At 46.6% G+C, this 14,682-nt stretch overlaps 3 protein-coding genes across 4 annotated transcripts in view; 1 reads left to right on the top strand and 2 right to left on the bottom strand.

Moving 5' to 3' along the window:
• Positions 1-2,646, bottom strand: part of camk2a (calcium/calmodulin-dependent protein kinase II alpha) — a 29,111-nt gene extending 26,465 nt beyond the window's left edge. For both annotated transcript variants that reach the window (XM_046040972.1, XM_046040973.1), the window contains exon 1: positions 2,509-2,646. In XM_046040972.1, the coding sequence (XP_045896928.1) occupies positions 2,509-2,570 (62 nt within the window). In that variant the 5' untranslated portion in view covers positions 2,571-2,646. The remainder of the gene's footprint in view (positions 1-2,508) is intronic.
• A 3,455-nt stretch (positions 2,647-6,101) lies between these two features.
• sra1 (steroid receptor RNA activator 1) lies at positions 6,102-10,824 on the bottom strand. The gene is made up of 6 exons (XM_046040988.1): positions 10,590-10,824; positions 9,297-9,410; positions 7,902-7,988; positions 7,666-7,826; positions 7,278-7,386; positions 6,102-7,195 (listed from the first exon to the last, which is right to left on the bottom strand). The coding sequence occupies exons 1-6, from the start codon at positions 10,612-10,614 to the stop codon at positions 6,876-6,878; spliced, it is 816 nt and encodes a 271-aa protein (XP_045896944.1). The 5' UTR covers positions 10,615-10,824; the 3' UTR covers positions 6,102-6,875.
• A 2,375-nt stretch (positions 10,825-13,199) lies between these two features.
• The window catches only part of apbb3 (amyloid beta (A4) precursor protein-binding, family B, member 3), an 8,529-nt gene continuing 7,046 nt past the window's right edge, over positions 13,200-14,682 (top strand). Inside the window, exon 1 of the mRNA XM_046041002.1 lies at positions 13,200-13,295. Coding sequence (XP_045896958.1) covers positions 13,229-13,295 — 67 coding nt within the window. The 5' untranslated portion in view covers positions 13,200-13,228. The remainder of the gene's footprint in view (positions 13,296-14,682) is intronic.

A 14,682-nucleotide genomic window follows, 5' to 3' on the forward strand; every position in this document is an offset into this window, starting at 1 on the left:
TACTGGTGCTGCTGCCTCTACTACTGGTGCTCCTACTGGTGCTGCTGCCTCTACTACTGGTACTCCTACTGGTGCTGCTGCCTCTACTACTGGTACTCCTACTGGTGCTGCTGCCTCTACTACCGGTACTCCTACTGGTGCTGCTGCCTCTACTACTGGTACTCCTACTGGTGCTGCTGCCTCTACTACCGGTACTCATACTGGTGCTGCTGCCTCTACTACTGGTGCTGCTGCCTCTACTACCGGTACTCATACTGGTGCTGCTGCCTCTACTACTGGTGCTGCTGCCTCTACTACTGGTACCCATACTGGTGCTGCTGCCTCTACTACCGGTACCCATACTGGTACAGCTGCCTCTACTACCGGTACCCATACTGGTGCAGCTGCCTCTACTACTGGTGCTGCTGCCTCTACTACTGGTACTCCTACTGGTGCTGCTGCCTCTACTACTGGTACTCATACTGGTGCTGCTGCCTCTACTACCGGTACCCATACTGGTGCTGCTGCCTCTACTACTGGTGCTGCTGCCTCTACTACGGTACTCACTGGTGCAGCTGCCTCTACTACTGGTGCTGCTGCCTCTACTACTGGTACTCCTACTGGTGCTGCTGCCTCTACTACTGGTACTCCTACTGGTGCTGCTGCCTCTACTACTGGTACTCCTACTGGTGCTGCTGCCTCTACACTGGTACTCCTACTGGTGCTGCTGCCTCTACTACTGGTACTCCTACTGGTGCTGCTGCCTCTACTACCGGTACTCCTACTGGTACTGCTGCCTCTACTACTGGTACTCATACTGGTGCTGCTGCCTCTACTACCGGTACTCCTACTGGTACTGCTGCCTCTACTACTGGTACTCCTACTGGTGCTGCTGCCTCTACTACTGGTACTGCTGCTCCTCTACTACTGGTACTCATACTGGTGCTGCTGCCTCTACTACTGGTACTCCTACTGGTGCTGCTGCCTCTACTACTGGTACTCCTACTGGTGCTGCTGCCTCTACTACTGGTACTCATACTGGTGCTGCTGCCTCTACTACTGGTACTCCTACTGGTGCTGCTGCCTCTACTACTGGTACTCCTACTGGTGCTGCTGCCTCTACTACTGGTACTCCTACTGGTGCTGCTGCCTCTACTACCGGTACTCCTACTGGTGCTGCTGCCTCTACTACTGGTGCTGCTGCCTCTACTACTGGTACTCATACTGGTGCTGCTGCCTCTACTACCGGTACTCCTACTGGTGCTGCTGCCTCTACTACCGGTACTCCTACTGGTGCTGCTGCCTCTACTACCGGTACTCATACTGGTGCTGCTGCCTCTACTACTGGTACTCCTACTGGTGCTGCTGCCTCTACTACCGGTACTCATACTGGTGCAGCATCCATGTGCATGATGGGAAATGTAGGATCCAGTGTTCCTGGAGATAAAATCAGGATGTCTTCACCTCTGCTGCTCAGGTTTAATTTGCTCTCTAGATGTTTCTTCTGTGATCAATGACAATCATTTCCATAATAAAGTACAACACTTCTTATTTTCCTGAACATATTCATCTCTGGAAGTGAAAGTGGTTTTGCAGAAAGAAGCTTTCTGTCTGTGTTTCTTATGAAAGCTGAGTTCTGCCACCCACCATCATATTATGTAAGAGACCTGGCATTATGTGTGTGTGTGTGTGTGTGTGTGTGTGTGTGTGTGTGTGTGTGTGTGTGTGTGAGAGTGTGTGTGTGTGAGTGTGTGTGAGTGTGTGTGTGGGCGGTGAGTGGGATGGGGTCAGAAAGGTGATACACTCATCCATCCATCTTGATCAGAGACTGATCAGCATCACAGTCAATAATGCATGAATGATCAGGTAAACCCGAATGCTTTCAGTGATAACATGTTCATTTATTTTATTAGTCTGGTCTGTATTAGTAACTGTTAATAATCATTTTTTATTTTATTCTACAGAAGAAAACACTTTTCATTAAAGGGACCTACCAGTAACAATTGAGTGAAATAGATACTGTATATACTATGTTGTAATAATGAAATTGTAAAATAAAAATTTCTACCTTTAAACCATCAATATAATAATGATAATAATTTAATTGTTTGAATTATTATTATTATTACTGTAAATACAACAAATAAAAAAAATATATAGAATATACTATAAGTAAAAAAGGTTAAATAAAACAACTAAATAAAATAATAATAAAACTCACTAATAATGATTAGAACTAATTAAATAATCTATATTAATAAATATATAAAAATGTGCGTATATAATAGATATATATATATAATACATTAAACTTTAATAGAAAATATTCAGAAAAAAAAAATATCACTTGTATTTAATTTAATAAAATGAATAACAATTATAAGCAATCTAAATGTAAAGTCCATAAATTAAAAGCAAGATAATAAAGAATTCTACCATAAACAGTAATAATATTTAGAGTTGTGGTACTTAATAATTAAATACTACAAACAGCAGCGCAGTACTGATGATGATGATGATGATACTTACTTGCCCAGCTCCTCGTACATCTGATACTCTTCGGTGAAACGGGTGCAGATGACCGTTGCCATTGTGACCCGGCGGGGCGAGGGTCAGGGGGCTCGCTGTCCGTCTTCCTCTGAGGATGATGATGGTGGTGGTGAAGATGAAGGCCAACAGTGAGACCCGTCTGTCTGAAGGATGGAGGAGACAGAAAGAGGAGAAGAGGAAGAACAAGCAGAGAGATGGAGAGAGAGTTTCAGTTCTGTTTGATGGAGGAGGAGGAGGAGGAGGAAGAGGAGGAAGAGGAGGAAGAAGAAGAAGAAGAAGATGGAGGGGTGATGGAGAGAGCAGTGAGGAGAGCTGCGTCTCTCTGTCTCTCTGTCCTGATCTGTGGGAGAGAGACAAGAGTGACGCTTTCAGATGCTCCACCTGCCCGCCCACTCTCCCCCACCAGCCAATCACAGGCCAGGAAGCACACACACACACACACACACACACACACACACACACAGGGTCGCCATGGTAACTGCATCCTCTCTGCCTGGAAAGTCAGACTGCAAACACACCGCCAGCTCCGAGAGATTATACCTAAAACTGCAATACTGCGTACATTACTGCTACTATAAGTACTGCAACTACTACTACTAGTGCTTCTGCTACTGAAGCTTGCAGTGCTGTTGTAGTTCTACCACGGAGTCCTTCCAGCTCGTGCGGTGAAACCCCTACAAGTGGTCCAGAACTCAGCAGCCCGTTTGGTTTCTGATCAGCCCAAAAGGACTCATGTCCCTCCGTTACTCAGTGACCTGAAAACTCCTGATAACACCTCTGACATCACTTCCTGTGCTCTTCTTCTTCTGTCTCCTCACAGTTCCCTTGGATTGATTGTCAGCTCTTACTTCTTCCCCTGGATATTTACCCCACCGATGCTGTACGTGCCACGTAATGTACCACTGACTGCTACCATAGTTTTCAGCATGGTGGAAGTTTTGGCCTCTGGGGGTCTACCATGGATTACTACCAAGGGGTGCTGCAATGAAGTACTACCATGGAGTACTCCGTCCCTGGAGGTCTCGGTCCCAGGAAGTCTGGGGCCCTAGAGGTGTTGGTACGTGGAGGTCGGAGACCCCAGAGGTCTTGGAGGCAGTTGCCCCCTCAGCCCCTTAGGTTCCCTGTCCGAATGAAGGAATCTGATGATTTAACCATGAAGTCATTTCAGGATCAGGTCTCTGCTTCTGCCTGGTGGAAGTCAGGGTCCTGGTTTTGAATGTCTCTGGGTCTTTGGACCGTTGAAGATGTCATGCTGGACTCTGAAACTAACTGTTGGTGGGTCATGGTTTCATTTTTCTTTACCTCTCCTTTTTCTTTCTGTCTATTTTTAGTCTGCCTGTCTCTGCGGGGACGAGTCTGTCTTTCTGCCACTCATCTTTTCTGCTTGGTTTCCTCTTTTCGAGCCTCCTCCTCCTCCTCTCTCCAGGGAGGAAGAGGAGGAGGAGGAGGAGTGGAGCAGAGCCGGCCGGTCAGCAGAGTTCAGACTGAGCTGCAAACGTCGAAGCGTCTCGTCTTTGCAGCTCAATCAAACTTCTGACGATAAACTCTGTAAAGACGCAGCGCCCCCTGCAGGCTGCAGAGCTCGTTACAGCCGAAGAGCCACTCAGCAGCTGGATCAGTTCACTTTAAGGGCTTTAAAAGTAACAGCTGGCTGATCAGAAGTGGAAGCAGCTTACTGGAACGCAAGACTGCACCCAAACCAGAAGCACCGGGGGCATCTGGAGCTCCGGGGTTACCCGGAGCACCGGGGTTACCTGGAGCAGCCGAGCTGATGGCATGCGGCGGTTCCTGATTGGTTACCTCTGCAGCAGAGAGCAGCGGCGACACGATAGCAGCAGCTCTTTAAAACTGAGCATCATTCAGAAATGCATCAGGTCCACTGAAGGTAGGAACGAAAGCCTTTGGCGTGAGAGACCCGGGTTCGACTCTCCGCTGTGACGCGCCCCCCAAAGTGTCCCTGAGCAAGACACTTAACCCCCAGTTGCTCCAGAGGCGTGCGACCTCTGAGCAGCTGTCAGTCGCTTTGGATAAAAGCGTCAGGTAAATGAATAAATGTAATGTAGGAAAGCTGGGGGGGGGGGGTGTATTAGAGGCTCGGTGCTAAAGGCAGGAGTGCGGATGTTCACAGCAGCAGCAGCAGCTACCTTCACCAACATGAGGACCTCCTTCTGTTGCTGCAGACATTTCTAAAGGCTGATGTGACACCTTCCCTCTGTCGGAAAGCTCAGTTCTTTCATGGCATGTGGAAAGAAACTGTTCAGGAGTCTGAGGGTTCGGATCTTACCAGACCTGTACCTGGGTGGGATGAGTCCTGGATCGTGTTCTATACATGTCAGCGATAGAGGGCAGCTGTGTGTCGCTGCTGTGGCTTTTTCACAAGCGAGGTGGTTTTAAAGAGGTCATTTTCAGGTTCATCGTGTTCTGCACTTTGCTGCAGCTCCTTGTTTCACTCTGTGCGTCGAATGCTCCGGTTTAGCTGCCGAGTGAAGCATCTCACTTCTATAAGATCTTTGATGGGAGTTGCATTTGTGCAGTACAGAGTAGGGCGGGTCCTGACAAGCCTGTAACCAGGGGCGAGTTCAGCCTCAAAACGGTCTGCAACGTTTTCAGACTGAACATGTTTATTTGAAATGTTGCGGGCTTGAAGGTTTGTTTTCTCCCGTCTGCTGGGCGTGTCAGAGGTTTTACTCACCTCGTCAGCGCAGTAAAAAATCAGTGCGCTTCGGTTCAGCCGTACGTTTGATCCCGGAACAGGCAGAGCAACCAGTAACAGAGAAGTGAGTCATTAATCTGTAACACGTCTCTACATCACAGTAACAGCTGTGCGTCCTCCGACTGCCCGCAGGGTTGAAGTTACCGTCTGTCCCCGTGTCTCAGGTCAGGATGGATTCTGGTGTTGCTCTGATTTACTTTCTGCTTCATTAGTGTGAGAAGTTGAGCTCAGCAGCAGCTGAAACATCTGGTGAATCTTTCATGGTGCTCCGCACGTTCTAGATTTATGTCAGCGGGTCACAGATAAAGTTAAACCCTGGACCCCGGACCCTGACCTCGACCCCGGACCCTGACCTCGACCCAGACCTCGACCCCGGACCCTATCCCGAATGTCAACACTAAAACTAAGGCATTAAACCTTAGAAGCAGTGGGGACCAGACTAAATGTCCTCACTGTCCTCTGCTGCCTCCTGCTGGTCAGGTCTCAGCACTGCAGGATGAAAATACTATGAGAGAAGACCTGAACACATCCAGACTGGTCTCTGGTGTTTTAACATGAGATCAGAAACTGAGAACACTCTGGGTCAGTTATGAATATGGTTCATTTATCTAAAGCAGCAGAGACCGTTCTGGTCCCAGATCTGCTGCAGTTCCAGCTCACTGCTGAAACTAGTTGTTTCCTGCAACACACATGTGGGCTGAAGACCCTCTGCAGGACCCTGGTTCCTCTTCATATGCCGATGCCACAGACGTATTGTTGGCTTTTAAGACGTTTTGTTTCCTGTTTAAAGGGGGGGGGTGACAGTGGAGCAGGGGGTCTAGCAGGGAAACATGAAGAATAAAAACACTCAACACGCTTCAACGCAGAAAGGAGACAAGAGATTTATTCCCACATTTATTTGTTTCAGTCTCCGCCTATAAACGGAGGTTTACCGTTAATGCTTAGAGCTCTGCTGTGATTGGTGGAAAAATCACATGACCGTGTAGATCGTTAGAGTCCAGAAACAGGCCATAGATAAGAGGGGTCAGCGCTGGTTTCTAGGATGTTCTGGGTAGTGACAAGGGTGTTGCTGAGCAGCTGGAGGGGAGTCCAGAGAGTCTGAAGAGAGTTCAAAGGCTAGAGTCCAGAAACCAAGTCTACAGTCTACAGTATAGGGTCCAGGGTGTCCAGAACACAGATTCTAGAGACCAGAGTGGTGGATTTCAAAGTCTGACACTGAGCAGCAACCCCAAGACAAAAATCAAGACACCAGACCTGGTTTTAACAGATTAGGATTTAGTGAAACTGGCCCCATTAAAAGGGCCTGAATCAGCAGCTCCCGTTAGTTCTGCAGCGTCTCTCTGGTCTCTGAGCTGATTTCTGGACTTGGTTCTGATTCTTGATCATGATGTCGTCAGGAAGTGAAGTCTGAATGATTCAACATGTGCTTCATGGTCTAAGGACTTATAATGTAATACCAAAGTCTACAGTCCTGGGACCAGACACAGTCCGGACCAGAACTGAAGGACGTGTCCATCCCGGTTTAGGGTCAAACCACTGACCCCCTACCTGCTCCTGGGGATCTCACCTCCTGGTTTTGGTTAAAAGAATCAAAGTCTGCAGACAGCACAAAGAAACTGAAGGATTAACAGAGTCAGGACTGGGAGACTGCGTCCTGGACTGGTCCTGCAGGGTCCTGGACTGGTCCTGCAGAGTCCTGGACTGGTTCTGCAGGGTCCTGGACTGGTCCTGCAGAGTCCTGGACTGGTTCTGCAGGGTCCTGGACTGGTCCTGCAGGGTCCTGGACTGGTCCTGCTGGTTTCTGAAGTGGTTCTAATAGCTCTGGACTCAGTTTTCGGGTCTCAGCGATGAGTCGTTTGACGCCGACCATCCATTGGCTAACTTCGGTCACATGATCGACCATCAGCGAGCGGTGGATCTCATCAGCTGAGTCCCAGCGGCCAGCCTGTAACTCTGAGAGACGGACAGGGGGACAGGTGAGTACTCAGACAGACAGGTGTTCAGTGGACAGGCAGGTGTGTAGAGGGACAGTTACCCAGAGACAGGGCGTCCATGCGTCTCCTGACCGGCAGGCTCAGTCTGCCCGACCTCCAGCTGTCCTCCAGGAGGCGGAGCCTCTTTGCCACGTCGTTACACACCTGATCCTGCACACAGAGGTCAGAGGTCACAGTCAGAGCCCATGTTTGTAGTTCCTGCTCCACCTGAAACTACAAGCCTCTCTGTGAAGCACTCTACATTTCAATTTGATCGTGTCCGCCCCCGAGCTCTCCGACCCCGAGCTCTCCGCCAGCTCTCCGCCCGTCTCCGATCGTGTCCGCCCCCGAGCTCTCCGCCCCCGAGCTCTCCGCCCGTCTCCGCCCGCTGACAGGATCAATAATCATCTTTAATCAGATCAGGAATGTTTCTGAAGGCTTCAAACTCACTCTGACTGTCTGTCTGCAGGCAGCGAGCGCTCGGTTCAACACCAACAGCACGCCCTCCACATCAGGCTCACTCTCTGATTGGCTGCTGTCGGCCTCTTTCTGACTTCTCACTGGTCCCAGGGGCGGAGGGGGCGTGGCCACGCTGCCTCCTGGAGGACGAGCTGCGAGGAAGAGACGAGGAGTTCAGAGACGTTTAAGAATAACCGGAGGTTCGGCTCGGCAGCCCTTCTTCTTACCTGGGTGCAGAGGGGGCGGGGCCAGACCACATGGAGGTGGGGCCAGAGGACTGCATGAGGGAGGAGCCATGGGCGGGGCTCCTGCATCTGAGGACCAATCAGAGACAAGGATGGTAGGTGTTTTAACCATCATGCATCTTGGAGAGACTGACTGCATTCAGACTAAACGCAAATATGTTAAGACGCTGATTTGTTAAACATCTGAATCGACATGTTTCCTTACAAGTTCTCTTTATAAATCACAATCAACTTGAAATGTGGCCCCTGTGAAGGAGCGCCATGTCCGGCCCTCCAAACGCTCAGTGAAGCTCATTAATATTAATGCCTCCTGACTGCAGGAAGAAAAGGAGGCAGACTCTGAATCTAACTCAGGGACTGACGTTCCTTTTGGTGCTTGTGCCCTGGAGGAAAGGGGCCCCGGAGCCCCGCCCCTTTATAACAGATCTGCAGGAAGGGGCCTCCCTCTGAGCAGTGACGTAGCTGGCTGGAGGCGGGACGACCGAGGTACTGATCCGTTTGTCAAGAGAGGAAACCAAATGACTTCCTCTGAGTTTAAACATTTAATCACACAAACTGAACGAAGCTGCTGAGTTAAAGAAATATGACATAAAATAGTGTTTTATTTTCCATAACGCGTTTCTACAAGCGTCACATCCTCACGCCGACGCTCAGCGTTCGGTTCTATAAGGAAACGAACATGTGAGAACAACTCACATGAAATATGAATATGAAACTCGACTGACGCACTGAAAACAGCGAGTTTAAACGTCATTTGTCTCCTGTTCACCTGATTTAGGAGAATAAATAAAGTATTAATTAATCTGACTCCTGATTAAACATGTTGTGTTTATGCTCCTGAATCTGGATCTTTTTGTGGCTGCAAATGATCTTAAATCATGTTTCTTATTTTTTCTTCAGAAAGGCTTTAAGCCTGGAATACTGGATTTATTTCACACAGCAGCCGCCTCTTCATTTCAAAGCGTTTCATCCTTCTGCCATGTGAGGCGCCGTTTCTCCTCTTTATGAGTTCACTTCCAGGGCGCACAGTCTCCCTCAGGTCAACCTGTGCTTGGGAAGTGGCGTCCGCACGTTTCCAGCCCTGTTGTGGACGTACGCAGCGTTTAGAAACGAAGCCCCTGGAGTCCACTGACGCCAACAAGAACAGCAGATAACTCGACCTTTTAATCCTAAAAATGAAAGTTATTTTAATAAAGCAGTCAACTCTGAGCTCCTCCTGTCAGCACACGGCTCCGTTATCAGAATCAGACTGCGGGGGTTTATTGGTCCGAAGCTCCGGCGCCGCCCGCCTCTCTCCTCCAGAGCTCCTGTAGCTCAGCAGCTGCGTGACGGCGAGCAGAGACTCTGTCGACAGGAAATCGCTCAGTGATCTCCTACCTGAAGCTGCTGCTGGAGCTGCTCTCTTGTTCAGGAGGTTCCTGTGCGGTCCGCGGGCCATCTGGAGGCCGTATGAGAACTGAGGGGGGTCGTTCCATCCCCGCTCCTGGTTACCTGGAACACAGAGAGACGCAGGGTTACCTTTGAAGGAACGTTTTCACTTCCTGTGTGCGACGGTGGTTTGGATTGGACACCGACTGCGGTGGACAAACACCTGTCAGCATCTGGAGAACATAACAGGAACAAGAGGAGCGGCTCTGTTCTCTGATTTGTCGCTTGAACAGAAGTTGTTCAGCGCCACCCTCTGTCAGAGCGTCCTAAAGATCCTATTTGTGTTTTCCGTTCTCTCACTGTGAACATGACAAAAGAGTTGGGAAGACTAAACCAGGCCTCAGCCGGGATGTTACAGGAGAAACAGATCTGAGAGCTGCTGTTAGATTTCTTTTTGAAATGCCACCTGATGACTGAAATCTGTCTTCCCTTTTACATAAATAAAAACATTTCCATCGTAACTTGGTGCAGAAGCTTTAACCAGAATGATGCAGGAAATGAAGTGTTTGATGATCTAAATTTTTAATGTTTCAGGTTCCCGAAACATTTAGTTAGTAGCGTAACACGGGGCCAACCAGCAGCTTCACTATCAGAAAGTCTGAGGTTAGAAGCTCACATATTTTACCTCAGACTTTCTGCTGATGAAGCTCCAGCAGCCTCGCTGTTTAAAAGTCTGAGAGATAAATTATAGGACAGCTGATAACATCAGGCAGGTTTATTTCTACAATTTAACCAGCTACTTGTGGTTTATTTTATCTGCAATTTGGACATATTAAAGTGATTTCACACCAACAAACACAACTTAACCTCATCAGATTATTCTAATGTAACGTTAGAATTTATTAACTCCACATATCACTCACGTACCAGCTGTTAAAACACAAGGCGCTGAGAAAACAACAGGACAACAACTAATAAACCTTCTATTTCTCCTGTGTACTCGCTGTTTGGTGAATAATGTCTTTGCCGAACTAAAAACAACACCACATTAATTCGTAAACGCCTTGTTTGTGTTTACTAAGTGAGTCGCTGTTGTCTAGAAGCTGATGCAAACATTGATTAGGCAGATTTTTCAACGCAGTTCGTTTGACCCGTTCTGATAATTCGACACTGCTCTCATTCCTGGGATCAAACCAGCCGAACTTCCGTGCTAACCGTTAGCCTAGCACGACAGATTAACGATTTAACTCTTTATTATCAATATTAATTTATTAATCACCGACAGCAGAAGTTAACTCTCACCTGGTTTAATGTACATGTCCTCCATGTTGGACTCCGCCGCGTCAAACAACCAGCTGCTTCTTCTTCTTCTTCTTCTTCCCGGTGAGGAAGTTAAGCTAACGGCTAAGCTAACCGGAAGAGTTAAAACACAGTAAAGGTTTTTAGTAACTTTAATTTAAACTAATATTTAATCAAACAGACACACAACTGCTTCTAACTCCGGTCTTATGTTTAGTTATGTTTAATTTAGCAACATCCGTGTCAATGTTCAGCACTGAACACAACAACTTCCGCTCAAAATTTCAAAATAAAATTATTGTATTTTTTATTTATGTGTACATATTTTTGTCTTTTTGTCATTTATTTCTTCTTTTTATTGCTAAACATGCTTCATTATCTGTGTTTGGAGCTCAATATATAATATTATTAATATATCCGGATTAATGCTCATGTAAATATCTGCCACATTGTTTTGTTTTTCTTTTACACATAGTTCTATGATTCTTTTATAACTTCTGTTTATTCCAAGTTTATATATTTTTAAATCTATTGAAGCTAACTGTATGTTTGTATCTAGCAAATTCTTCTTGTGTGTAAAATATTATTTGGCAATAAAGCTCTTTCTGATTCTTACATAATGTCCATTTTCCTACTGAGGTACTAAAATCTAGACGAGTGAATGATCTTTTAAAGGGTTGAGTGGATTTTAACACTGTAACAATGCATTTAATAATTAAAGTTAAGTTAAGGTTACCAAGTTAAGTTAAAATGTAGTAAAATCAAATACAAGTTTTTGTGAATTAACATTTGGAGCCGGCCGACAGAAAGAGGTCGACTCTGAACAATCACAACTAGTTAATACCAAATATCAATAAAGGCTGCAGCTTAAAAGGGCAACAACACAGTTTTATTTAACTATATATTTTTTAAATCATTATCAAGTAAAAGTGTAAACAAATATGTAAGAAAAAACATTAATAAATGTGTTGTGAGTTTGACAACCTGGAGGTTTTCTGTTCATAATAATAATATTTCACATTAAATGTTTGCAGGTAGTTATTTTGGCCTCTTGTTGAATGCCATGCTTTTACTTTAGTAGTCGCACTGGTCTGACTTCCTGTAAGGAGCTCCCTGCCATCAAACATTTTCCGGGACACGTGGCCACCCTGTCACACCTACAATGACGTCATCCATCTGACCTCTGGAGAGCGTCAGGTAAAAAAATGGTGGGATGATGGAATCCTTTGTTTGTTATTAAAGACTTTCAGTGATCATTGATTTGTGGAAATGGATCATGTTTCTGTGATTAAAACTTGTATATAGAATAAATATATACACACTCACATATTCACTCTTTAGCCTTCAGAGCTGCCTTCATTCTTCATGGCACACTTTCAACAAGGTGTTGGAAACATTCCTCTCTTTGGTCCATATTGACATGACAGCATCACACAGTGCTGCAGATTTGTCGGCTGCACATCTATGATGTGAATCTCCTGCTGCACCGCATCCCAAAGGTGCTCTGTTGGACTGAGATCTGGTGACCGTGGAGACCTCTGGAGTCCAGTGAACTCACTGTCATGTTCAAGAAACCAGTTTGAGATGATCTGATCTTTGTGACATGGAGCATTATCCTGCAGGAAGTAGCCATCAGAAGATGGTACACTGTGGTCATAAAGGGACGAACATGGTCAGCAACATTACTCAGGGACGCTGTCGCGTTTAAACGAGGCTCAGTTGGTACTGAGGGCCCAATCTGTGCCAAGAAAATATCCCCCGCACCATCACACCACCACCAGCAGGCTGAACCGTTGATGCAAGGCAGGATGGATCCCTGCTGTCATGTTGTTTATGCCACATTCTGATTATCTTCTCTTTATATATTATAATATTTATATATATTTATATTTCTATACAGACCTGTACATATAGGAGCTGGAATATTTATATATATTTATATTTTTATACAGACCTGTACATGTAGGAGCTGGAATATTTATATATATTTATATTTTTATACAGACCTGTACATGTAGGAGCTGGAATATTTATATATATTTATATTTTTATACAGACCTGTACATGTAGGAGCTGGAATATTTATATATATTTATATTTTTATACAGACCTGTACATATAGGAGCTGGAATATTTACATATACACACATATTTATTATGTTATAACCACCAAAAACATGTTCTGCTGCATGTTTCTGGGGATTATAATTTAATAAATATAATGAGTAAAATTGTAAAAATGAACTTGAGGTAAATTTTTTTACAGTGAAGGTCGAGTGAGGCAGAGAGCCAGAGAGGGAGGGGAGTGATGACATCAGCAGGGGGAGGAGCGAGAGGAGAGCGAGGAGGACAAGAGCATCCTTCATCAGACAGAGAGGAGAGAGAGAGAGGGAGAGAGAGGAGGGACGAACGAGAGGAGAGGGAGAGCCAAAACGCCGGGACGGAAATAAGATAAAGAAGAAGAAGACTGATGGTGTCATCTGAGAGAGGGACGGACGGAGGGACGAGAGACACTGAGACAGACAGACCGACAAAGACAGAGAGAGAGACAGGCAGGCTTTAACATCTGTCAGCTCGGCCTGCGTTTGTGTGTGTGTGTGTGTGTGTGTGTGTTGGAGGGCAATCAGCTGATTGGACCACACATGTTGGAGGGCGGAGCCATGATGGGCAAGGATTACATGTTGGCCATCCTCATAGTCAACTATGACGGTGAGACACGCGCACACACAAACACACACACGCACACACGCACACACGCACACGTCCCTGTCAGCTGACAGGCTTACGAGGACCTTCCTGCAGACCTGCAGCTTGTTTACGTGTCTGCTTCATTGAACAGCTGCAGACACAAACGTGCACCAGCGGGACATCACGGCGGTCTGAGCAGGGCCCCTTTGTGATCACTGCACCTGCTCTCACCTGTCTGGATAGCCAGCAAGTGCCCGGCAGGTCACAGGTGTAGGCGGCGTCCGTGGAGCTGTGGTCAGAGAGACGCTCTGGATACAGAGAGTTTGGAGGGCGGGGACAGTTTTAACCTTTTTACCAGCAGAGATGTGTCTCAATTCAGAAACTTCCACTAACATGAAGTACTCTGTGTACTCTGTGTACTTACTTGTGTATTGTGTAGATTTTGAAAGAACACTGTCATCTCAAATCCCTACAGATGTTACTGGAAATGACCATGGCAACGTTTAACCGCTTCTTCTTATACAATATTTGCCCGCTTGTTTGCTCACTTGACTCAGATTTAAATTTTATCAAAAATAAATAAAAATTAGTGCACTTCTACTTTTACAATCGCAACCGCTGCAGCTTCCGCAGCCGCCATTTTCACAAGTTTGAAAACACGTCGGTGGCCCCTCCTCTTTCCAAGATGGCGACCGTTGAGGGTGAGAAGTGTCAGAGATGTTTTAAGAGAAACTCCACTTACAGAATCCTCAGTCTCTACAGGGGAAGCCTGTAACGCATGTCCTTCCCCTTCCTCTAGAAAGCCAATCGTGTGAGCCAGGAAACACGTTAAGCCAATCGTGTGGCTCCACTGATGTCAGGGTCTAGTACGCACGCGTCACTATTACCACACGTGTAGTAGAAGTGTAACCTGTGGGGGAAAACTCACTTAAACCTTATTTTGGGGCAAAGTCATCAGACTTTCAGTAGAGGTGCAACAGACAGAATCTGTGAAAAAGATTTAAAAAAGACGGATGCATGCTGTGTTTTACTCTGAAGGGCAGTGATTGGTTTAGGGGAGAACGAGTGATGGTGTCATCATCCCTTCAACACAGCTCACTGAAGCAAGTGGCTCGCAAGTGTTGAGAGGCTGTTACTTGGTATAGGCACCAAAACCGCTCAATCAGGTTTAGGCTCCAAAACCGCTCGGTCAGGTTTAGGCTCCAAAACCGCTCGGTCAGGTTTAGGCACCAAAACCGCTCGGTCAGGTTTAGGCTCCAAAACCGCTCGGTCAGGTTTAGGCTCCAAAACCGCTCGGTCAGGTTTAGGCACCAAAACCGCTCGGTCAGGTTTAGGCTCCAAAACCGCTCGGTCAGGTTTAGGCTCCAAAACCGCCCGGTCAGGTTTAGGCTCCAAAACCGCTCGGTCA

The sequence above is a fragment of the Micropterus dolomieu genome, linkage group LG23 (genome assembly GCF_021292245.1).
Source record: "Micropterus dolomieu isolate WLL.071019.BEF.003 ecotype Adirondacks linkage group LG23, ASM2129224v1, whole genome shotgun sequence".
NCBI lineage: Eukaryota > Metazoa > Chordata > Actinopteri > Centrarchiformes > Centrarchidae > Micropterus > Micropterus dolomieu.

Coding starts and splice junctions, on each gene's coding strand:
- sra1 (XM_046040988.1), bottom strand. CDS start 10,614: ATGGAGGACATGTACATTAAACCAG. Junction 7,827..7,901: donor CCCGCCCCCTCTGCACCCAG/GTAAGAAGAAGG, acceptor TCTTCCTCGCAG/CTCGTCCTCCAGGAGGCAGC. Junction 7,196..7,277: donor CATGGACGCCCTGTCTCTGG/GTAACTGTCCCT, acceptor TCCGTCTCTCAG/AGTTACAGGCTGGCCGCTGG.